Source organism: Rana temporaria, chromosome 8 (assembly GCF_905171775.1).
Source record: "Rana temporaria chromosome 8, aRanTem1.1, whole genome shotgun sequence".
NCBI lineage: Eukaryota > Metazoa > Chordata > Amphibia > Anura > Ranidae > Rana > Rana temporaria.
The window spans coordinates 122382759-122407515 of record NC_053496.1 but is presented as its reverse complement, the minus strand read 5'-3'; the positions used below and the strand labels follow the sequence as shown (position 1 = coordinate 122407515).

The following is a 24757-nucleotide window of genomic DNA, read 5'->3' as shown; positions in this document are numbered from 1 at the left end:
GGTCAACAACTGCTGTACCGCAGAATGAAGTGTCTGGAGTTTTTCTGTTGGGAGAAAAACTCTCGCCTCCGCGGAATCCAGGACTAGTCCCAGGTATTCCAGTCTCTGAGACGGAACCAACACTGACTTCTGGACATTCAGAAGCCAGCCGAACTCTTGGAGATTCTGACACGTGATAGACACGTCCTCTTCTAACTCTGAGCCTGAGGAAGCTCTCAGGAGAAGGTCGTCCAGATATCCCACGATAGTGATCCCTCGCTGTCTCAGCAGGGCCAGTATCGGGGGGAGGGGCACCTCGGTGAAAACCCGTGGTGCCGAGGCCAGGCTGAACGGGAGGGCCACAAATTGAAAGTGGCCCTTACTGATCGCAAAGCGCAGAAAACTCTGGTGCTTCGTGCATATGGGAACATGTAGGTATGCGTCCATGATATCCAAAGACGCCATGAAGTCCCCCTGATGGAGTGCTGCTATTACCGAGCGAACCAACTCCATCCTGAATTTTTGCACTTTGACAAAGCAATTGAGGGCCTTGAGGTCCAGGATTGGACAGACACCTTCCTTCTTGGGTACTACGAACAGATTGGAGTAAAACCCCTGAAACCGTTCCAACGAGGGAACTGGTACAATCACCCCCCTGTCCAGTAGATCCTGGACAGCCCCTGGAAGCTGGAGGTTGGAAGGCAAGAATCTGTTTGGTGGACAAGAGAGAAACTATCTTGTACCCCGAGGAAACTACTTCGCAGACCCAACGGTCAGAGAGAAGAGACCTCCACCGAGCCGTGAATTCGCGAAGCCGTCCCCCCACCCGAGACACAGGCGGGGGCAGACCTTCATGCGGAAGCAGGTTTGTCCGCATGCTTGCGGAACCAGAGGCGCTTCTGCCCTGCAGTGGGCACCTTAGCACCTTGCACACTTTTTCCCGCCGCACTGGGCACACAAAAAAAACGCTTAGGGGTAGTAAAAGAGGGCCCTTGCCTACGGCGAGGCTCCTGGCCCTTCCCAGACTGTGGGTGCAGTGTGCTCTTACCACCAGTGGCATCCTTAATGATGTCATCCAGGGATGCCCCAAAAAGCCGCTCACCCTTAAAGGGCAAATCCACCAAGGCCTTCTTGGAGGATTGGTCTGCAGACCAGCATTTCAGCCACACAAGGCGGCGTAGTACCACCGCATAGGCGGAGGCTCTGGAAAGCAAGGGAAGCGTATCCAGGGCCGACTCACAGACAAATTTTAGACCCTGAACCAATTGTTCAGCCAGGTCCTTGCAGGTCTTGGAAGCATCCTGCTCCTCCAGCTTCTGCAGCAACAACTTTGCCCGTTCAGTCAGTGTCTGCGACAGCCGAACCCACAACTGTGAACATAGAGCGGGCCACAGCCTCCACTCTCCTATCAGTGGGGTCCGTAAAAGCGGGAGCCCCTTCCACAGGCAATGTGGTGGTTTTACTGAGTCTGGACACGGGAGGTCCACTGATGGAGGAGAGACCCACTTTTTCAAAAAGGCCTCCTCAAAGGGATAACGGACCGCAACGTTTTTAGAAACAGCAAAAACTTTCTGTGGCGTGTCCCATTCCTTACATAGCAATTGTTCCAAATATGGAATACAGGGAAATACTTTTGCGGTGCTAGGCGGTTTGCGGAACCCAAAAGGGACCAGCACATCTGGTGCCCCCGCCAAATCCTCAATTTTATGAGTATCACGCACTGCAGAAATAAGAGCTCCAACAAATTCCCTATCATTTACTGACCCTGAGGCAGAGTCATCCTCACAGTCTGTGTGGGTCAAGCCTGCATCATCTGACAGAACCAGAAGCAGGCAATGAGTCCATGTCAGAGATATCCCCAGAAGCAGGCTCAGGGAGGGGGCGCTTTGTACCCCCCTTCTGGGCACTAGCTGCTTCAAACCTGGTGAGAAACGCCTCAAGGACAGCCGACATTGCCTCAACAGATGCGGCAGGGGGATTAAAGTATAACTCAGGCATTGCAGGGGCGGAAACATCAGGTTCAGTTTCCATGTTGCCCCACCGCTGTGTACTGCAAGGCAGAACAACCCACCGGCCACTTCCTGGCTGCAAAAATAGAAGCAGAGGCCTCCCAGGGACTCACCACCCCACCTGGCTGCAGAGAGAGATGAAAACCTGAGGTGTGCTGGCTGTGCTGCGTCTGTCACCTCAGGGAAGATTTGTGGCGTTTTGCAGCGCTAAAACTGACACAAGAGGCCAAGACATTTGCAAGATGGCCGCCGTATGAGGTAAAAATCACCAGCGGGCTACAGGAAAATGGCAGCCGAGCTATGTAAACCATGACCACGGCAAAATGGCGGCTGTGGCGCAGTTTAAATTCCCCAGTGATGCACCAAACACCTCACACTACACAGCAGCACCCCCCAGAGTAAATACAACGTGCCCCACATCACACGGGCCGTGGATGGTAATAAAGAAGCCCCAGGAGGCCCCCCCTCACAGCCGCTACCCAGTCTGGGGAAGGAGGGATAGGAAAGGAGAGAAAAAAGCAGGGCGGACCCTCAGTCGACCTCCCCAGGGAAAACACCAGTCATACCACCTTGCCAGGGGCCACTACTTACCTGTCCTGTGACTACCGGCTGGAGGTATCCTGGACAGAACCAACGTCCACTAACGGCATGGCTGTCGGCCAGACTCACTGTGACAAGGCCATAGAGTCCGTCATATGTGTGTCCTGGAACATGTAGTTCCCCGGCCGCCCCTGGAGCAATGGGGCCTGTCGTGGACGACCCAGAGCTGAGGGCCGGCACACGCTCGATGACTGAACATGGGGGGACTACAAGAGTCAAGACCCAGCCTGTCACCCAGTCGGCTGTTGATAGAAGAATCGCAGGATTCAAAATGCAGGAACAAAATAATAAAAAGCGAAAAAAATTGCTAAAAAATCTCCAGAGTACAGGAACTCCAGAGTGCCTGTCCTCTCCTGACATTAGGCAGAAAGAAACTGGAGCTGCTAGAGCAGGGTGTGGGTTATACCTGGGGAACCACGCCCCCTGGGAGGAGCTGCACTGAGGAAAGTGTTGTCAACACTTAAAGTGCTTTGTTTCTGCCTAAACTCTCCTGAAGGAAGCGGATATAAACCTAAGGTCAAATGCTGCTGTGTCCATCCATGAACGGAAGAGAAATTTGATTATGTTTCTCTGAGTTACTGAGTTTTAGTTTTGTTTTGAACTCTTAATGACTGTGTATAACCTTGTTGTTGCTAAAGGCAATTACCTGTAGAACTGATGATCGGGAGGCTGTACCACAAGCACCTTCAGAAATGCGTATCTGATGTTTTCGGTGAGTGCTGAATTTGATGAATATTTTTGTGTAATGGGAGGCTAAAAACCCCCTCAGCTAATTGTGGCCACTTGCATGTTTTCGCTCATGGAGCTATTGCCTGTGAATGATCAGCTCTGGACGCAGAATATCTCCATTAGCAATTACATGTGGCTCCGATTAGCTGTGGGAGCCATCATCTTTCCATTGGGCTGCTGTCACAGCTAATCACTGGTAACACCCGCTGGGTTTCCTGTATGTAACTAATGATGGCCACATTCACAAGTGTGAATGGGGCCTAAGTGCGACACTGGACTATCTGTAGACTGATCTGCAGAGCTAGCCAAAACTGGCACTGTGGTCAAAGTTTAGATATTTTAAAGGTATGTTGTATATGATCTAGGTTTGGAGAATGCCTATTCAAAACTCATCAGTCACTATATTTGTCAGAGAAAAGTGTAAGCACACAGCTTTTTAAAAAGCACAGTTCTTAGCCTGTTACATTTAAAGTATAACCAACATTTTATCCAGGATCTGAGGCAACAAAAGCCAGAGGGGCTGCTTAAAAGATACACATCCCTTTTAAAGTAGTTATGCAAAAACTGAAAATGCTTTTCAATGAAGGTCCTAGCATTTCAAATTTAGGAGAAAAATGCATGTAATGAATCAGTACTGTCATGACCAGCAAAGCTGAATACAAGTTCGAGAAACAGCAGAATTTTCTAACACCATAATTTGACAACAAATAATGTTTTTTTTTCCTCCTTCTTGGTTTGGTCAACATTCTACAAATGTGTCAATATTTCTCCTTTTATCATAAAACTGCTTAAAAAGCAAAACAAGCAAAAATGTACGCAGGGAAAACAGAATATAGTATATAGAAGCTAAATCTGCATTCCAAATTCACATGCAGAAAGGCAAAGCATGGCTATTTGATCTGCAGAACCTGGTTCTACATTCCCCTTCAATAACTGCACTTTGAGTATTTTGTAGAGTACATTTAACAATTAATCAACTTATTCAATGCTATATGTGAAGGAAAGCAATAGTTGAATGTTATAATATCCGCAGATTCATAGCACTGATGCAGTGATGGGAGGACATATATCTTTTATTCCCCAGACAAGCTTTAAGTGGGTGTAAACAATAAATATGATTCCATGTGTACAAATCCTCTAGCTAATCTTACCTATTTTCTTTTAAAATGCTAAGCTCATGTGTCAATGTCTTATAAAGCAAGAGCTATATGGAGGGCATGAGACAGTGAAATTACTGTAAATGTGTCATTGTTATTACAATGTGAAGGAATAATATACAGTTATTTGTTCCATAGCAAAATGAGCAGCTCTTTACTTAACTGAAAATATACGTTAGGTACTGTATATAGTTCATTATCCAGTACAATTCACTGGGCTAATATGCCACTCAGTTTCAAATGATGAGCATTGCTAATACAATCAGTAACTTTTATTTTGAACTAGTCACTTTTATACACAAGCCAAGGCCAAAACATGGAGGATGAATTGCTTCACCAATTTGTAGCAATATTCATGAAAATATATAAGAGCAAGCGGTTTTAAAGGGGATGCACTTTCACTGATCAGGCAATCTATTAATGTCGGTCCACACAGGGGCGGCTTCAAAATCCCCTGACTGTCGTCCAACTCTGAAACCACACCGTACAGCGCGACTTGCTAAACAACTTCTGTATAGAGGTCAATGCAAGCAGCTCCGAAGTCGCCCCAAAGTAGTACAGGAACCTTTTTCTAAGTCAGCGACTTGAGTCGCTCCTATTAGAATGGTTCCATTGCAATGCATGGAGTGCAACTTGTCAGGCGGCTAAGTCACCTGACAGGTCGCCCATGTGTGAACCGCCACTTACACGTTATGCTAAATAAAACTAAATTTTAACTTCACACTTATGTGATGTTTTTAAATTCATAGAATGAACATTTATACTAAAATCAAATATCCCAATCATTTTGGCTACATTCTGAACAGTTTGGCTGCATTTCCCAATGTTACCATGGCCACTGTCTGGGAATACAATTCATTCATAAAGACCTGAAAATGCCAACTTTTCATTATGCCTCTCTTTGTTGATAATTTACATCATATTAGGGGCACTTGTTCTATCATGTTAAACATCCCTGGAATAAAATTAGAGATGGGCATACACATACATCAATGAGTAATATTTTTTCATTAGTGTAGAGCAGGGATATGCAATTAGCGGACCTCCAGCTGTTACAAAACTACAAGTCCCATCATGCCTCTGCCTCTGGGTGTCATACTTGTGGCTGTCAGAGTCTTGCTATGCCTCATGGGAATTGTAGTTCTGCAACAGCTGGAGGTCCGCTAATTGCATATCCCTGGTGTAGAGAATATAATTTTGAAAATAGATAAATAAAAGCAGAACTGACTGTAAGAATTTTGTGTCCATTGGTATGCCCCTGCTTTCTGCAATGAAATGCTCAGACCATGTTATACAACAGAGGGGAGCACATGTTACTGGCGACAGAGTAGTACACCAGAGATTCTTGCTGTCTCTGCACACTGAACACCCTCTGGTTCAAGGCACATTCAAGTTTAAGAATAAAATGTTATATGCAGGCCTAGGAATATTATATTTTTGAGAAATTTACTTTCATTTTAAAAGTAAAAAAAACCATTGAGTATTTCCTGTAACATCAGGTCAGAGGCTTAATTCATTAACCACTTGCCGACTGCCTAGCATAGATATACATCGGCAGAATGGCATGGGCAGGCAAAGCAACGTACGATAACTAAGAAAATCAATTTTCGGGTCCCTCATTGATGGTTGATGCAGGCCATAGGCCATGGCATTGTGCGACTGAACTCTCATCTGGTGTTGGAGACATTGCAAAGACAACTGAGTCACTCTGAGCTCCAGAATGTTGATGGCAAGATGCGCTTCCTCCAACTACCAAGGCCCTTGCACTGAAAGGTTGACCAAGACTTCTCCCCAGCCCAACAGAGTGGCATACATCATAAGGACTTTCCACATTCTTGCCAGAAAGGATTTCTCCGACTTCAGCGTTGGAAATCTTTAAAGCCAGGAAAAAGTCTGGTTTTGGGGGGTTAGATGCATGAGACAGTCCAAGAACTGAGTCCATTTGTCCTATGTAGCCAGAATGTTAAGTTGCACAGGCATATGGCACAGTCTCAAAAGAAGATAAACCTTAAAATCCAAGACCATCATGCAGTCACAAATTAAGGACTGCCTCCAGCTTGAAGGGCCTAGGCAAGAGACTGAAGGAACTAAAATTTGTCCCAAGGCAAGAAGATTCTGGAAAGGGCAGTGTCTACTCCAATCTGTAAGATCGGCCCAGCTATGATTTTTACAAATCTCTGCAGATATTGTAATGTCTATTGGATGTTGGCTAGGGACAGGTGGGACTGATTTTTCAACAGGAGGTACCCTACAACACGAATCCCTGAGCATTTAGCAAAAGCTCAGAAAGCATCTTGGTGAAAACCCTGGGGACCATGGACAAGCCAAAAGATGACTGTCCACTGCAAAATGCAGGTAGGACTTGTAAAATAGAAAGATGAAAGCATATAAGTAAGCATTCAGGTTATCTACTGAGGCCAGAAAATACCCTGCAAGGAGGGTTGCAATGGTAAACCTAGTATTTTCCCATGCAACACTTTTCAACTCATAGAAACAATGCGAGTCTTCAAATCCAAAATGGGACAGACTTCTCCATTTGGTTTGGGAATAAAAAAAAGTCTTTAGTAGAAACCATGAAAGTGTGCTTTTGTTGGTAGAGGGGTAGAGACAATACTGTTGGATAGCAAAAAGTAGGCCATGATGGGGAAGGGAATAAGTTTGAAAGCATGAAGCAAGGAGGAGGTAGGGTTCGAAGGGGCATAGTTAGTCAGCTTGAAAACAAAGTCCATCTAGTTCAACCAATAAAAAAAAAACAACCAATCATATATACACGATCCTATACCCACAGTTGATCCAGAGGAAGGCAAAAAAAACAGCAAAACATGATCCAATTTGCTACATCAGGGGGAAAAAATCATTCCTAATCCCCCGAAAGGCTTTTTTTTTTAAAAGCAATTTACTGAGCTGGGCCAGAACCACCTCTGGAGGACATGTTTTTTTTTTTTAATGAAAGTATGTTCCAGTCTTAGCCTTGGCATTAGAAGACTACAAGTGTCAAAAGGAACCTTTTCAAACCTCAAGAGTGGATGCCCTACTAGTAAAGGTGCTAGCCTTCTTCTGGGGAACCCTTACCCTCTGATCTCGTTGATGTACTTATCCAAGGAGGAACCAAACAGGCTAAGCTGATCAGCATTTAAGTCAAAGGATCCTGTGCACATGGATGTGGAAAATACATCCTTGAGATTTAACGAAGTATATCTGCCAAGCTATTAACACAATAGTGTAAGGCTCTAACATAGTGTATGCATAGGGTTTTTCAGGCCATGCATTTAGACAGCAATTAGAACCAACCACAGAAATGGCAAGATCAACCACAGGAACCTCCCCACTTAGGTGAGAAATGTTCCTCAATAGGAAATGTTGAGTGAAGTGTGTTGTGAGAGTACAAATCTTCTCCATATAAAGGAAAGTTCCCGTACATAACATGTTCTACCAGCAAGTGGATGGGGAATGTCTAGGTTTAAGTATAAGTCTAGGTAGTTTAACGGACCCCATACTGGATACCTTGGGGTGAGCAGACTCCGGATGTTCCAATGCTAAACAGGAGTATACAGAATAATTGGGTATAGTTATGGTATTCCTAAGTGTGGCTGCAATCTTGCTTACAAGTGTGTTTTCCTAATCCAATCCCTCAGAAAGAGATCCAATCCGTCATATGCCACATCTCTGGCACAAGGGCAAAATCTAAGATCGATTCAGAAGAGGAGGTCAAAGGGGTATATCTGTGACCCCTGCTATCTTTGGCCTCAATAAAGCTAGAATGTCTGCCCATGAAATCTGACACTGCAGCAGAAAATACTTCTTTAGATAGAAAAGAGGAAGCTCCCCACAGGGAACACAGCCAGCAATAAAAACCTTACCATAATTCCCTATTTTGTCCAAAACTAAGAGAGAAAAACTATTTAACTGAGGGCTGCTGCTAGGTTTATTCATATTGTTCTACACCAGTGGTTCTCAACCACCAAGCAACAGCTTCTGTCATGTTGGGCAGCAAGATCAGGAGTCCGACTTTAAAGGGGTTGTAAAGGTTCGTTTTTTTATTTTTGAAATAGGTTCCTTTAAGCTAGTGCATTGTTGGTTCACTTACCATTTCCTTCCTAAATGTTTTTTTTCTTTGTTTTCTTTGTCTGAATTTCTCACTTCCTGTTCCTCCTCAGTAAGGTGTACAGTAAGCTGTTCTAAATGACTTTCCACCACTCGGATGATGGTGGAAAGCTTACTGAGGAGAAACAGGAAGTGAGAAATTCAAACAAAGAAAAAAAAACATTTAGAAGGGAAATCTAAGGAAAAGGTAAGTGAACCAACAATGCACTAGCTTAAAGGAACATATTTAGAAAATAAAAGACAAACCTTTACAACCCCTTTAAGTTTCTTACAGCTGAGGTAAAGTGTAAGCCTTAAGGGAAGAAGGCTGCAGTCTGCAAATGCTGTAGCAGTGAGCGATGTTAGAGAAGAGTGCGGGGTAAAATTTTAGAAGAGGGTGACAAGGAATGCAGAAGTGAGCAGTGCTGGTAGAGGGTGGCAAAGGGTAGACAGAGGTGAGCTGTGTTGAATTAAGGTGGCAGGGAATGCAAAGGTGTCCAGTGGTAGGAGAGGGTGGCAAAGGACACAGAAGTGAGCAGTGTTGGAAGAGGGTGGCGAAAGATGCAGAAGCAGGCAGTGTTGGAGAAGAGGTCATGAGGTGAATGCTTCTGGGGTCCTAGAACCTGAGTTTTAGACTATTGGGAGGCACTCTTCCACTCTTTTCCTGTGGCAATGAAGTGATTGCACAGATTACAGGAGTTATTAGATTTGACAATCTGTGCACAAATGGTTAAAAAGGAACTTCTTCCTTTAAAACAAAACAATGAAAGCCACTTCTGTAGTCCAGCACTTTCTTCATGCAGCTGGTTCTTTCACTTTTATGGGTCCCAGCACCACCGTCGTGGATTCAGGAGTCAGCTTTGAGTTTCTACAGAATCACAGGCAGCTCTTCATTGTACATGTGAGGCACACCGGTCCTGCAGCCTCCTGGTACATGTGAATGTGAAGTGTTCCAGGAGGCTGTAGGTGGGCATAATTTACTTAATTCTCACCTAGGCAAGAAATTCGAAAGTGTGAGCAGTACTTGTCAAAAAAAGGACCCGCTCTTAAAAAAAAAAGGGAGTGGTAGGGACCGGAGGTGGGGAAGAGGAGTACAATCTCACTTGGGTGTGAAGGTCCACTTTAGGTGAAGCTGGGTGTAAACTAGTAGAATTTTTCATTCAACATTTTTCCTTGTAAGAATGTTCATTCATTTTTCTAACCATTAGTGAGGTCAAATAGATGTCCAATTTCAACCACAGTGATGAGACAATTCAAAGGAGCAGGATAAAAAATTGTCCTTGAGTTTTTAACAAAATATGTGTTTTTTGTTTGGTAAAGTCCATTCATCCCAAAATCAAATGTTAAAAGCAAACAAAATCTTGAAATACTTTTAGATATTTGAATGTTCGAAAATTTTGTATGAAAATTGTTAGGCTTTGATCAGCAATATGAACTTTCTGGGAAGAGTGTGCCAGCTGACAACAGTCCAGCCAATAGGATACTACCAAAATAACTTTGGAATCAGTCACAAGACAAAGCTACAGTAGTTAGATGATAGACTAGACAGATCTATTACTGAAAGTAATTTAAAAAGTTACATTTTTGGGGAGCTTTGGATGAAAATAATACATACAGTTTCTAGAACACTATAATATAAACTAAATTGGAACAAAACACATAGTTCTAGTGTTTTCAGTAGGTAACTGATTGTGTCAATAAAAAAAATAATTGTAGATATAAAGTGCAGGCCCCAGACACTTCTGGGTAGCCCATCATAAACTATGATGGGCTAACTTCTGGCCAATAGAAACATATAGGGAGGAGGAGGGGCAGACATGATTTTTCACAACCTGAAAAAAAGCCAAAGCATTGTCTGCCGGAAAAGCAAGGTATTCAGTCATAATGACAGGGTTTTGGAGGCTACTCTCGTGGTATCTGCAGGCAACTCATACCAGTAAAACTTTTTTTTTAATCACAAGTTAAAAAAAACAACAAACAAGTTAAGGGGAAAAGAGCCATCACCCATTAGAAATGTTATCCTTCACATGTATGAGCTATGATACCTTAAACCAGGGATATGCAATTAGCGGACCTCCAGCTGTTGCAGAACTACAAGTCCCATGAGGCATAGCAAGACTCTGACAGCCACAAGCATGACACCCAGAGGCAGAGGCATGATGGGACTTGTAGTTTTGCAACAGCTGGAGGTCCGCTAATTGCATATCCCTGCCTTCAACTATTACTATGGAATGTGCTATGCATGCTCAAGACGAACTCTCTTGTGGAACAGATTGTAATGTCTTCCTGATAAGAATAGTGGCTGATGTCACAGCTAATACAATAATGAACAACAAGCCTCTCATAAACCAACAATTCTTTCCTCTCTTACCTATTGTACAGACATACATCATAGACACATGCAGTAGCGTACATTCTTTGCATGTCTACTTATTCAAACTAACCACCTTCAACCAAACCTCAAGAGGCATCAAAAACTGGTCAGTCTAGTTGTTAAAAATGCCACTGCCAATAATGTCGTCTTCTATGGCAACCACATATAAATATTTTCAACTTTATAAGCCCTTTAGTATAACTAAAAAGTTGTGAGCACCTATAACATATATGCATTGTATCAGTACTATCTCTTCAGACTGGTGGTTCTCAACCAACTGTCCTCAAACCACTGCTGCTCAACAGACCCACTGACTACCATCTGTGGTACCCCAGCAGGGAGAAACCATTATAAACAGAAATTATAAAATGCTTGATTTTTTTATTCTGGGAATTATCACACAGATTTTAGGTTATGTTAATGAAATGTGTTAAACAGACAGGAAAATTACTATATTAATAAAGGCAGCCCTCACACCTTAAAAAAGAAAGTTCATGTTGCTGGGGAAAGTTAAGAACGGCTGCTTATAATGATTTGGCAACTTGTACAATAAGTGATGGATCACGCAAATAAATATAATGTAAGCCATTAGAAGACAAATTTGTATTTCACTCAATTTAAACATACAAGTTATCTGTCCCACAAAAACTGCCTGTAGACTGGCACTTAAGTGTCTTAGCTTTGTTTACAGCATTTACATTTTATGACATTCGGATATATCTTTTGTTTATCCTTGTCAACTAAAAGTTTCTATAATACTGTTTGGTTTCAGCTCCCAATAGGTCCTTTTTCTTGCCAACACATGTAGTTATACTTGTAAGCATATCTGCAATTAGGTTAGATTCTTTAATGCTTCTTTTGTAAGCAAACAGATGCATAAGTCCCATATTACTGTACATTCTCTCAACCCAAATGAGGGTCAGAAAAGGGCAGTCAGTTTAGGAAACTGCCAGTTGAAAAGGTGTTTACACCTGGCTTTTGGACTTGAGACATAACATCACGCTATTAAGGAGGTAACAAAGAATGCCATGCACTCATGACCGAAACACATGAGGAAAAACAATGTACATGAGGCAGGGAGGAGAGCGGCAACATTCACATGAATGCAGTAGGGAATGGACATACATATGGGAAACATAGTCACACATCACAGCTGAATTTAAGCCATATTGATGAAGGCTTCAACAATGGCATTAACAGTTCTGTGGATTATTGGAGATAATATAACATTATTTTCTTTGGCTATATCATTACAACCCCCTCTTTAGTCTAGAAGAGCAGCCTATAATACTAGCCCTTTAAACTGCACACTGCTGTGTGTGTAGAGGTCTCTGGGGCAATGTAATCAACTGTTAACTGGAACACAAGGTATCCTGTGCCCCTGGCATTTTTCAGTTTTTGTATATATTTTTTTTCTTACCCTGTGCAGTTGTGTAATGTTGAGCAAATGCATAGAAAACTGTCTGTTATGAATAGATCATTGGCCTCTTTGCTGGTCTGTTACTGTTGCTCTACAAAGGGGTCAATGAGATTCATTCATTCATAGTAATACCCTAATGAATGCATCATCTCACCCTCCCCTCCCCCACCATTGCCCCATTCACAGTCTGTCTTCGAGCACGTACTTCTGTTTGTCACGAGTGTCACGAGCTTTTGCGCGGTTCTGGCGGTTGGCCGAAGCTGGGATGGAGTGAACAGACGAGCTCTTTTTGCTTGAGGAGTGTGAAGAGTGTGAGGAGTGAGAGAGGCTGGCACGAGACTGGCTGGCATTGTGGTCAAATTGCATCAGGCAGAAGATGAGGTCAGAGGGCACCATCTCAAATTCATAAGGAGGATTTGTGATAACATACCTGGAAGACAAAAGCAGATTTCTCTAACGGACATGAAGTTTGAGATCAATAAACTATCCAGATCCAATATGCAAAGTACACTTCAATACTACTAGTTACTCAATACATAGCAGAACAAAAAAAATGACTTCATTGTAACCTTATCTAATGTCTACTTACCTTTTCGTACATTGACTTGGTGTATTTGTGTGTGCATCACGTAGTCGATATATACCGAAGCATAGCATGTTGTATGTTTTCAGAGCTTTGCAATACAAATCCCCATAACATCCCCCATCCTGCAAAAGGCAAGACATGAAATTAGATGTCTACAAGACTGTATGAGAACACTATAAATAATAAGAAAAAAGCTTTTAAAAAATATAACAATTAAGGAACACCATCATTGTTTAAATGTTACAAAGAATATACCAGAATATGTAAAAAGTAAATCAAGGACGTGAAAATTCTAAACGAATGGCAGATTGCAAAAGATAGTAGGACAAACCCCCATTTTTTTTAATATGTTAATAGTAAAAGGTCAGGTCTAAGCATGTAGGCCCATTACAAAATAATCTGGAGTGGGTGACTAGGTACAAAGAAATGGGGAAAAAAAATACCTTCTTCAGCTGTGTGTATACAAAGGAGCATCGGGGGAGCTCCAGTCGATAATAGGGATGGTATTGACACAATCCCAAATCATCCACAATGGCTCAAAAGTGATATTGTCAAAAAATATTTAGACATAATAAAGGTGGATAAAGCACCTGGACCAGATGGCATCCACCCATGGATCCTAAAATAATTTAATTCTGTCATTTCAAAGCCATTGTTTCTAATTTTAGGGACTCGTTAAGGAATGGAATAGTACCACTGGATTGGCGTAGGGCCAATGTGGTGCCTATATTTAAAAAGGGATCAAAGTCTTTATCAAATACCTATAGACCTGTTAGTCTAACTTCTCTAGTCGGGAAGATACTGATTGGCGAGTTTAATAAAAGATCACATAGATGAAAAAAGACCACATAGAGCTTGAAAAAATATTTTAAGCAACAGACAGCATGGATTCAAGAGTTGTCAAACAAACCAGATTTTTTTTGATGAGGAGGTAAGTAAAATCTTAGAAAAAGGAGTGGCAGTGGACATGGTATACTTGGATTCTGCAAAAGCGTTTGGCACAGTCCCCACACATAGCTAATGTGTAAGGTAAAGTCTACAGGCTTGGAAGGATCAATACGTAAATTGATAGAAAACTGGCTAAAAGACAGAATTCAGAGTAGTGGTTAATGATTCTTACTCTGAATGGTCTAAGGTAATTAGTGGTGTACCCCAGGGTTCAGTGTTGGGTCTGGAAATAAAAGTACCATTTCAGTCTTTGCAGATGACACCAAGCTATACAGTGTAATAACATCTTTACAGGATGTCTCCAACTTACAAGACAACCTCAATACACTGTTTAATCTGGCAACTATGTGGCAAATTAGGTTAAAAGTTGATAAATGTAAGGTTATGCACTTGGGAGCTAAGAATATACATGCATCATAAACATGAGGGGGGAGTACAACTGTGGGAATCAATGGTGGAAAAGGATCTGGGGATTTTTTTGGTCATAAGCTTAATATTTGGCATGCAATGCCAAGCTGCGGTTTCCAAATTCTTTTCTTGTATTGAGAGTTATAGACTCCAGAGAGAAAGATATATATAATTTTGCCCCAGTAAAAATTCTGGAATCTGGAATATGCAGTTTAGTTTTGGGCACCAGTTTTCAAAAAGGATATCGGGGAACTGGAGAAAGTGCAGAGAAGAACAACCAAATTGATAAGAGGCATGGAGAAGCTCAGCTATAATATTAGAGGAAATAAATGAATTCTCTCTTGAGAAGAGGAGATTAAGGGGGGATATGATCAACATGTACAAATATATAAGGGGTCCATACAGTATACTTGGTGTTGAGTCAGAAGGAGTTCTGGTCAGCTCAGTAGATTGCTTTAAAAAAAGGCCTGGATTCTTTCCTAAATGTACATAATATAACCGGGTACTAACATTTAAACGAAGAGTTGATCCAGAGAATATCCGATTGCCTCTCAGGGGATCAGGAAGGTTTTTTTTCCCCTGCTGTAAGCAAATTGGATCATGCTTTGCTGGGATTTTTCACCTTCCTCTGGATCAACTGTGGGTATAGGATTGTGTATATGGGATTGTATGAGGTTTTTTTTTTGGTAGAACTAGATGGACTTGTGTCTTTTCATTTGTATCATTTGGGCAATCAGAGTTACATGTCTGTGCAAGGTGCTTCTTTTTTTTTGTGGCAAAGCAGTAATTTTTCCTCATCTTATATTACAAATAATACCGCTTCACTGAAACCTGTCAGCATGCACAGACAACCTGTGTTTTTTGTCAATGCTTGCACAAGTAAATATGTTTTTTTGTGCTTTATGTAGATCATTGATGGTTTGGAAGATGCAAATGTCTTGTGGCAAAAGCACCTCTTCCCATTTGAAAGGGTTTAGTTTTTGGAGAGGAGAGAAAATTTTGGTTAAAATTGATGAAAATATATTTTTCTGGATGAAGCACAATTGCTTTCCTTCTGCCTGTTATTAATATTACACTACTAAAAGACATGAGATGACCGTTGAACAAAGCTGTTTTTAGAATGGATGAGAATCTCATGTTCATGAGAAGCCTTTAATCAGACAGCCGATGTGTCAATAAAGATTTAGAAGAGCTCCATTAAACTGCTCTGTATTTGACTTGCGCTTCCTTACCCCAAGGTCGGCAAATGGACCATCATACAATGCCAGCTGGGCTACTCGACAGCGATCCCTGTTGGCCAGAGTTTGTGGGGTGCTGTATCCACCACGTAATGCATTCTCTTCTGCTATAAGGGCCTCTAGCTCTGGTGTTGCACCTCCTGTCACCAATGTTCTGATCAATGTTAAAATATTGTCATTGAAATATGTCTAGGAATATAAAAAATGTAAAAATGTCAATAGTGCAATCATCAACAGAGAATGCAATACAACTGTTAAAAACATCAAAATCACAATGAGACAGAAAACGTATCAATCATTTTCAATGACTGTGGAGTTCATGTCCCAGCTAGTCAAACTTGCTCTGAAGGTAAAAGCAAATATACAACATCATGAAATAGGATTTAGTTATCTAAAAACAAGAAGAAAACAACTAGATATACATTTTCATAAGGTGCACATCTCTGTGACATCTCTCTGAGAAGAATCTATAGTTGGTTTTTGAGGTTTAAAATAGAACTATAGCCAAAACGTATTTTTTTAAATTTGAACTGAATAAGGGATTTTTTTTTTTACATCTGTGTCCCATTGGGGACATTTACCTTAATTTCCTGTCCTATAGTCAAACAGGAAATAAGAGGAAATTCCTGCAAAATCCCTCGTGAGGGAACATGGCTGCGGGACTGGAGAAGACCTAGTGAGGTCTATTTACTAGCCAGGAGACTTAAAATCATTTTTGGATGGACTTTTGCTTTGAACTGTGTTTCTTACCCCAATCCTGTTTGTTTGCTGGACACGCTGACCAATAAATATGGGCAGGAAGCCCTTTAACCTTACATACAGCTTGGATTACCTCACTGCGAGCTGAACCCCCACAATCCCTAACAGGAACACAAACAGCAATAAAAACCCAACAGGCGTTTTAATCCCTCATCCACTATCCAAAACAAAAACAAAAAGTTTTGCCTTTAATTATACTTTAATAAAACAGATACATTTTACAGAGGGGTTTAAAGCAGAACTAAACTCTCTAATCTTTTTACAGCCAAGGGAGCTGCTCTGTTTCATCTGCAGCTGTAATGGTGCTGCACATGTGATGCATTATGACACAATTAAATAGCTTGACAGTTTGGTTGAGAGATAAAGCAACTGTCATCACAGTTATCTCACAGGTACCTGTTTTGGGAAACCATTAAAATCAATGCGTTAAGCTTCGCTCAATGCCAATTCATTCCCAATATTTTGTTTACCTTTTATCAAGGAATAACATACTTACAAGCCCAGTGAATCATATGTTGGACTTTTCTTCCGATTTTTAACACTGTGGTGGGAGTGTGTTAGAATGCTGTAAGGTGTTATTTTTGTATGAAGGTCAGCTTTAAATTGTAAACGTCAGCCAAGCAGGTTTATGATAATGCATTTTATTTACTTAGCCAGTCAAAGTGTTATTCATATTTTGTAGGAGTTGCTTGAGGTCATGATTGTTGTTTGTATCCATTTTGATATGATGACATTTTTTGACTATATATATATCAACATGCTTAAAAACAGTGGTACAACTAATATAAAAGTTTGGCAAACACTAAATCTTGGGCAGTCGGGTGACATATCACATTGGCTGTACACGAGAGCCACAGCCCGCTGGAAATAGGGATTGAATTCACAGTTTTGACTTGAATGTAAGCGGATGCTTTTAATAAATTCTATGTGTTTTTAAATAATACACTATGTGAGTTTGTTTGCTTTGATTGAGGGGAAACAGATGAAAAAGTAAGTTTTACCACACAGCTCACATAAAGCCTCTAGTATACAGTGCCTTGCATAAGTATTCAACCCCCTTGGTATTTTTTGTGTTCTGTTGCCTCACAACCTGGAATTAACATTAATTGAGGATTTGCATCATTTAATTTACAGAACATGCCCACAACTTTGAAGATGTTTTTTTTTTGTTTTGATTTGTATTGTGAAGCAAACAACAATTAGGACAAAATAACAGAAAAAGTCAATGTGCATTACTATTCACCCCCCTAAAGTCAATACTTTGTAGAGCCACCTTTTGCGGCTATCACAGCTCCAAGTCACTTTGGATAAGTCTCTATGAGCTTGCCACATCTTACCACTAGGATTTTTGCCCATTCCTCCTTGCAAAACTGCCTCAGCTTCTTCAAGTTGGATGGTTTGCACCTGTGAACAGCAATATTTAAGCCTGACCACAGAGTTTCCATTGGAGTGAGGTCTGGGCTTTGACTAGGCTATTCCAACACATTTACATGTTTCCTCTTAAACCACTCAAGTGTTGCTTTAGCAGTGTGTTTGGTGTCATTGTCCTGCTGGAAGGTGAACCTCTGTCCTAGCCTCAAATCACTCACAGAGTGGTGCAGGTTTTGATCAAGAATATCCGTGTATTTAGCACCATCCATCTTTCCTTCAACTCTGACCAGTTTCCCAGTCCCGACTGCTGAAAAAACATCCCCACAGCATGATGCTGCCACCATGTTTCACTGTGGGAATGGTGTTCTTTGGGTGATGTGATGGGTTGGGTTTGCACCAGACATAGCATTTTCTTTGAAAAGTTCAATTTTAGTCTCATCAGACCAGAGCACCTTTCTCCATACATTTTGGGAGTCTCCCACATGCCTTTTCGCGGACTCCAAATGTGCCATGTTGTTTTTTGCTGAAAGTAATGGCTTTCTTTTGGCCACTCTGCCATAAAGCCCAACTCTATGGAGCGTACAGCTTATTGTCGTCCTATGTACATATACTCCAGTCTCTGCTATGGAACTCTGCAGCTCCTCCAGGGTTACCTTGGGTCTCTATTCTGCCTCTTTAAATAATGCCATCCTTGCCAAATCCATGAGTTTTGGTGTGCGGCCGTCTCTTGGCAGGTTTGCTGTTGTGCCATGTTCTTTCCATTTGGTTATGATAGATTTGATGGTGCTCCTAGGGATCATCAAAGATTTGGATATTTTTTTATAACCTAACCCTGACTTGTACTTTTTAACAATATTGCCCCTTACTTGTTAGGAGAGTTCCTGGTCTTCATGGCAGTGTTTGGTTAGTGGTACCTCTTACTTAGGTGTTGCAGCCTCTGGGGCGTTTCAAAAAGGTGTGTATATGTAATGACAGATCATGTGACACTTAGATTGCACACAGGTGGACATCATTTCACCAATCATGCGACTTCTGAAGGTAATTGGTTGCCCCAGAGCTTTTTATTGGCTTCAAAACAAGGGGGTGAATATATACACACATGCCAACTATCAGTTTTTTTATTTCTGAAAAAAGTTTTATGTATATATTTTTCTAGTTTTACTTCAACTAATTTAGACTATTGTGTTCTGATCCATCACATATAATTCAGATTAAAAAAAACATTGAACTAAAGGCTGTAATGTAACAAAATAGGTAAAAAGCCAAGAGAGGTGAATACTTTTGTACGGCACTGTAACTCGGAGAGGGGAAAGGGAGGAGAAGGACATTGATCAGCTGTCTATTTAACCAGGATTACACCCCACTTGGGGAAGGCAGGATAAGATCTATACAGGTCTGTTATTGAGGTGAGCACAGTGGTGTTAAGAAAAGTTACTGGTGTAAATTGTTACACTTTTGAATGAATTTGTTTTGATGTCACTAATGCAAGAATGTTTTCTATTTTGACAAGCGCAACCTACACATAGTATCGTATTTCGCTCTTTAGTTGTGGGAACACAATATTTTGGTTTTGTAGTGGTCACGCGTTATTTTTTTAAACTGAAGGAGAAAGCATACATTTATTTGTAAACGTTAATCTTCAGAATAGGTAGACTCAATTTTTAGTGCCATTGTGTTGGTGACTGTTTCTTGGTGTAAAAAAGGTAAGTAAAGCACTTAAAGGGGTTGTAAAGGTTATTTTTTATTTTCTAAATAGGTTCCTTTAAGCTAGTGCATTGTTGGTTCACTTACCCTTTCCTTTGATTTCCCTAAATGTTTTTTTTCTTTGTCTGAATTTCTCACTTCCTGTTCCTCCTCAGTAAGCTGTTGTGGCTGACTAACCCCCAGACAGAACAGCTCGGATGATGGGGGCAAGCTTACTGAGGAGAAACAGGAAGTGAGGAATTCAGACAAAGAAAAAAAACATTTAGAAGGTAAATCAAAGGAAAAGGTAAGTGAACCAACAATGCACTAGCTTAACCACTTGCCGACCGCGCACCGCAGTTATACGTCCACAAGGTGGCTCTGCTGGGCGAGAGCACGTAATATGACGTCCTCTCTCCCAGACGCCACTAGGGGGCGCGCGTGTGCCCAGCCGTGCGTGTGCCCGGCGCGCGCGATCGCCGCCGGTCACACCCGATCGCTTGGTACAGAGCGGGGACCGGGAGCTGTGTGTGTAAACCCACAGCTCCCGGTCCTGTCAGCAGGGGAAATGCTGATCTTCGGTTCATACAATGTATGAACCGAGGATCAGTGTTTCCCCTAGTGAGGCCACCCCCCCCCCCACAGTAAGAACACACCCAGGCATACTTAACCCCTTCCCCGCCCCCTAGTGTTAACCCCTTCACTGCCAGTGGCATTTTTATAGTAATCCAATGCATTTTTATAGCACTGATCGCTATAAAAATGCCAATGGTCCCAAAAATGTGTCAAAAGTGTCCGAAGTGTCCGCCATAATGTCGCAGTACCGAAAAAAAAAATCGCTGATCGCTGCCATTACTAGTAAAAAAAATATAATAAAAATGACATAAAAATACCCCCTATTTTGTAAACGCTATAACTTTTGCGCAAACCAATCAATAAACGCTTATTGCGATTTTTTTTTACGAAAAATATGTAGAAGAAAACGTATCGGCCTAAACTGAGGAAAAAAAATGTTTTTTTATATATTTTTGGGGGATATTTATTATAGCAAAATGTAAAAAATATTCATTTTTTTCAAAATTGTCGCTCTATTTTTGTTTATAGCGCAAAAACTAAAAACCGCAGAGGTGATCAAATACCACCAAAAGAAAGCTCTATTTGTGGGAAAAAAAGGACGCCAATTTTGTTTGGGTACAGTGTAGCACGACCGCGCAATTGCCATTCAAAGTGCGACAGTGCTGAAAGCTGAAAATTGGCTTGGGCAGGAAGGTGTGTAGGTGCCCTGTATGGAAGTGGTTAATGATCAAGTAAAATTTTAGGGTTATGTTTAAGAGTTTATTTGCGAGTATTACGGTTATACTAAGAATTAAGTTAAGGTTAGAGATCAAGTTTATATCAGTGCTGAAAACCTTACATGGAACATTACTAACATTAAGTTAGAGGTTACCAAATATGAATAACCCTGCTAAACCCTTTAAAAAATAAACTGGGTTAAAGGAATAGGGATTGCTTGGAAAGAGAGATTAATTTTGTAATAAAGGTTTGCATAATATAATAATACTGAAACACATGAATACACTGTACATCTGACTACTCTATATTTCAGACATGGCTTACTTACAGTAAAGTGGAGTGAAGGGGAAATTTTCCTTCAGAAATATGGAACTTTTTTTTATTGATTTACCCTAGTGTATTGAACTGGATTTCTAAATGACCAGGTGCAAAAAAGTATTCCTCTAATGAATAACTTAATAAGGGGCATGACAATATGTAATTGTTGTAGTGAAAGCTTGATTGCATTTTTAGACATGACATGCAATGGTTTGGAAGCCTGCTTTTGTCTTGCTAATGTCACAGCCGATTATCCCTTGCTGGACTAAGGTCTTGGGTGTTTTAGAACTCTTTCAGCTGCTCTGACATGAACATGTATCAATTAAACATTCATCTAAATGGTATACAGGCTGGTGGCCTTAAAAAAAAAAAAAATAGGGTATGTAGAAGGCTTCATATTTTCATCCTTTGTGACATTCTGGCAGTATATGTACAGCCGAACCCACCATGCTTGTTAAATATTAATAAGCCACACTGGTACATGGCTGCCTTATTAGAATCAGGCAATTTTGCTCATTGCAGTCTACTCAAGTCCATCAAAGAACCAAATGCCATGCAATGAGCAAACAATGCTTATACAGACTGTAGTAAAGTTCAGTCAAGTGGCATAGCTGGAATGGCACCACAAATAATATTTAGAGTATGTATCTGTGATAAATATTTGGTAGAGGAGAACTAAGAAAAAATTATTGAAAGGTACCATGATGACATAGTGATGGAAAACATTACTGACGTCAGCATTCTTATGCAAATTAATCAATATTAATCCATCCTTTAAAGGCTGACTTCAATATTTATTAGATAACACGTGTCCTTTACGAACACCGACACAATTATTTGTACGTAAATCACTTACTGCACTCATGAGTGAGTCCAGCACGCTTACAGCAAAGGCAGTTCCACAGGCAAAAGGCTGGGTCAGATAGAGCTCAGTGTCTGGGTCATCATCATCATCTTGATCCAGGAACTGAACATTGGAATCATTCACTGCAAACCACAAACAAAGTCATTAGCTTTAGAATACATCAGGTTTCACATTTGCTGACTACGGTATACCTCGCTTACTAGTGAATATCCTACTTGTAACATACTGGCCTTAAGAGTTCACAATAAGGTTTTTTTTTTTTTTTTGTGCTCCTTTTTTAACATCCCTCCCATTGATACTACAAAAAGCCAGCTGAAAGTTTGACTCAGTTCTGCTAAAACTGTACAAGGTTTTTTTTTTTTTAAGTATATATTCTTTCCCAAAACATGCTACAGAAGCTAGTATAGAGATTGTTAACGTCTCCGGCAACTCACACTGTGTACCAGAACAGGTTACTAAGTACACTTCTACTTTAAGCAAATCAAATATACTGTTTATGCCAAAAAGCCTGAAATAAACTCAAGGGTATTGTAAGTATGCAAACAGCCATAAATCAAATGGGTAGCGAAGCTTTGCAGACACATAAAAGAATGGGCAAAATAGGTGTGCACAGTGGATTAATCCTTCTGCCTGGGTTTCTGTATTTCTTTCTACCCTGTATATCTCAAAACTTCCCACTGCCCCCAAGAAAAGCAGAATCTTTCTGCTCTTCAATAACCCAAGAGCTTGATCACTCCAGAGGAGTCAGAAATGAGAAACAAACACTAGGAAAAGGCTGCAAGGCATGAGGAGTCTTGGGTTTTTGCCTTTTGAATCATGTCTCCCTTGTCTGAACAGCCAATCATACTGACAGACAAACAGGAGCTGGAGGCAGCTAAGTATCAGCTCTGTTATAAGAAAAGATTCTGTATCAGAGGTTATCGTGATCAAAGTCATACTGATGTCGGCGTGAGAACCACGAACAGAAAATCGTTACTGAGGATGCAAACCAGTTTCACTTAAAAACTTGAGCCACACACACAAGGTACAAAATAGAAGCAGCAAAAACCAAAAGCACTGCATGATATTGTAAAGAGGCGCCCTCCCTCCCACAGCCAAAAAGGATAGCACTTAAAACACTGAATGATAAATACAAAAAATGAACTAAAACAGGAAACAATATGTATAGTATAAATGCAGTTTAGGGGTGCAACCAGTCCAACAACAGAGTGCAATGCATTTTATATGCATTAGACCTCATCAAATGAACTCCCCCATTAAGAGCTATTTCACACCAGTGGTTTTCTGTCCATGATAGATGGCTGGTCACATGGCTGCTGCCAATCTCAGGAAATATTTTAAATGATCAGAAGCTGTTCCACTGTGATTGCCTAATGAGAATAAGGCTGAGAAGGGAAAATATGTATATGAAAGAGCCCTATTATATTAGTTCCAGGGTTTTTAAAACCACGTTCTGTTCCACCTAACTACCGCAATGAATGATGTAATACAGATGTCAGTATAAATTTTAGCACATATTTTTTATGCTTTTAAATAGAAAAGAAAATTGCATTGTAGGAAAGGAACAGAAGAATTTCACCATTAAAATTATTTGCACAAGCAAGGGGAGTTCATATGATCCAATCCTCCAAAGTACCTTTCAAAGTAATAAGAATCTTGGGATGAATACCATCCAGTGGTTGGCCTTAACACACAGAGTTTATTTTTTTGAGCTGTGTTTGCTGGTTGCTCCTCTCAGTGGGCCAGCCATACAATTACCACAGTGACAAAAAGGTAAAGAAAGAAGAGGGACTTCTCCTTACCCAATTCTGTAATTATTGGTAGGTGAGTTCCACTGTTTTTTTCCTGACTGAGTGAAATCAAAGGCAGTAGTTTGCCAGGCTTAGCTGAACGGTGAAAGTGTTAGATGGGGATAAGGCAGGAGAGGTTTAAAAAGAGAACACAGAGAGAGGGTGAGGCAATAAGGCAGCTCCAGGACTAAGCATGTGAAAGGACAGAGACACATAGAAGGAAAAGGTCTAAGGGCAGTTGTACGGATCTCAAACACATTCATAGTTGTGTGACACATTACACCTAGCGGCTACATGTTTAATATGCAATATAAAAAGTTGCATTTATCAGAGGCAACTAGCAATAGCCAACAAGTCGGTATGTGAGAAGCCAGTGTTTTGAATCACCTTAATTGCTTGCCCACGCTTTCACTCAACTATGCACCTGGTTTGGATTTATATTTATTTCTCTCTCAGTTGCTTATGAAGAAGTGAACCTGTGCTTCACCCTTTGAAGAAAAGCAACAGTTTCATAACCCTACCCGACTGTTTAAATTTACTTCCCCCCTTTGCTCTGTTTAGCCAGCAGAAATGAAAGAAATAACTGCTACTTATTGTATGGGAAGCATGTGACTCACTTCCCCTTTTCCCAAGTGACAGGACTGGTGCTCCAAAATTGACTGAGGCACCCAGGCCTGTCACATTGGGGCTGGGACAGAGTTCCCTGTGTAAGATCTAGGTTATGAGTTCCTTCTTAGTTCCTAGCAGCAGAACAAAGCAAGAGTTGAAAGGGAAAGAACATATCTGTAGCTGATGAGTGGACCTGTCACTTAGTGGTGCGCAGTCGCTTTAAGTGTATGCCTATCCTATTATTAACGCCAGGCTGGACAGACGACATGCTGACAGCAGAATCAAAAAATTAGAGAAGAATGGATTACAGCACCCTTGTAAGATGTAGAAATAATGTTTTTTCAACTATTGCAAGATTCCTACTTTTAACCAAGATGGCCAAAAAGCCTCTGAATATCAGTTTCTGATTTGGTTTTACTTTGCTAATGGGCTTCTAGGCCAAGACAAAGCCTAATTTTCTTTCATTCCCACTCCAGTGAGATCACAATTACTGGTCTTACTGAAACACTATCAGAAATTACTGGCATTTTAGTGTTTC

At 41.0% G+C, this 24757-nt stretch overlaps 1 protein-coding gene across 19 annotated transcripts in view; it reads right to left on the bottom strand.

The window, feature by feature from the left end:
• The window catches only part of KCNMA1 (potassium calcium-activated channel subfamily M alpha 1), an 856444-nt gene that overhangs the window by 17919 nt on the left and 813768 nt on the right, over positions 1 to 24757 (bottom strand). For all 19 annotated transcript variants that reach the window (XM_040320626.1, XM_040320627.1, XM_040320632.1 and 16 more), the window contains 4 exons: positions 21812 to 21942; positions 15526 to 15720; positions 12941 to 13059; positions 12557 to 12781 (listed from right to left, as the gene is read on the bottom strand). In XM_040320626.1, the coding sequence (XP_040176560.1) occupies positions 12557 to 12781; positions 12941 to 13059; positions 15526 to 15720; positions 21812 to 21942 (670 nt within the window). The remainder of the gene's footprint in view (positions 1 to 12556; positions 12782 to 12940; positions 13060 to 15525; positions 15721 to 21811; positions 21943 to 24757) is intronic.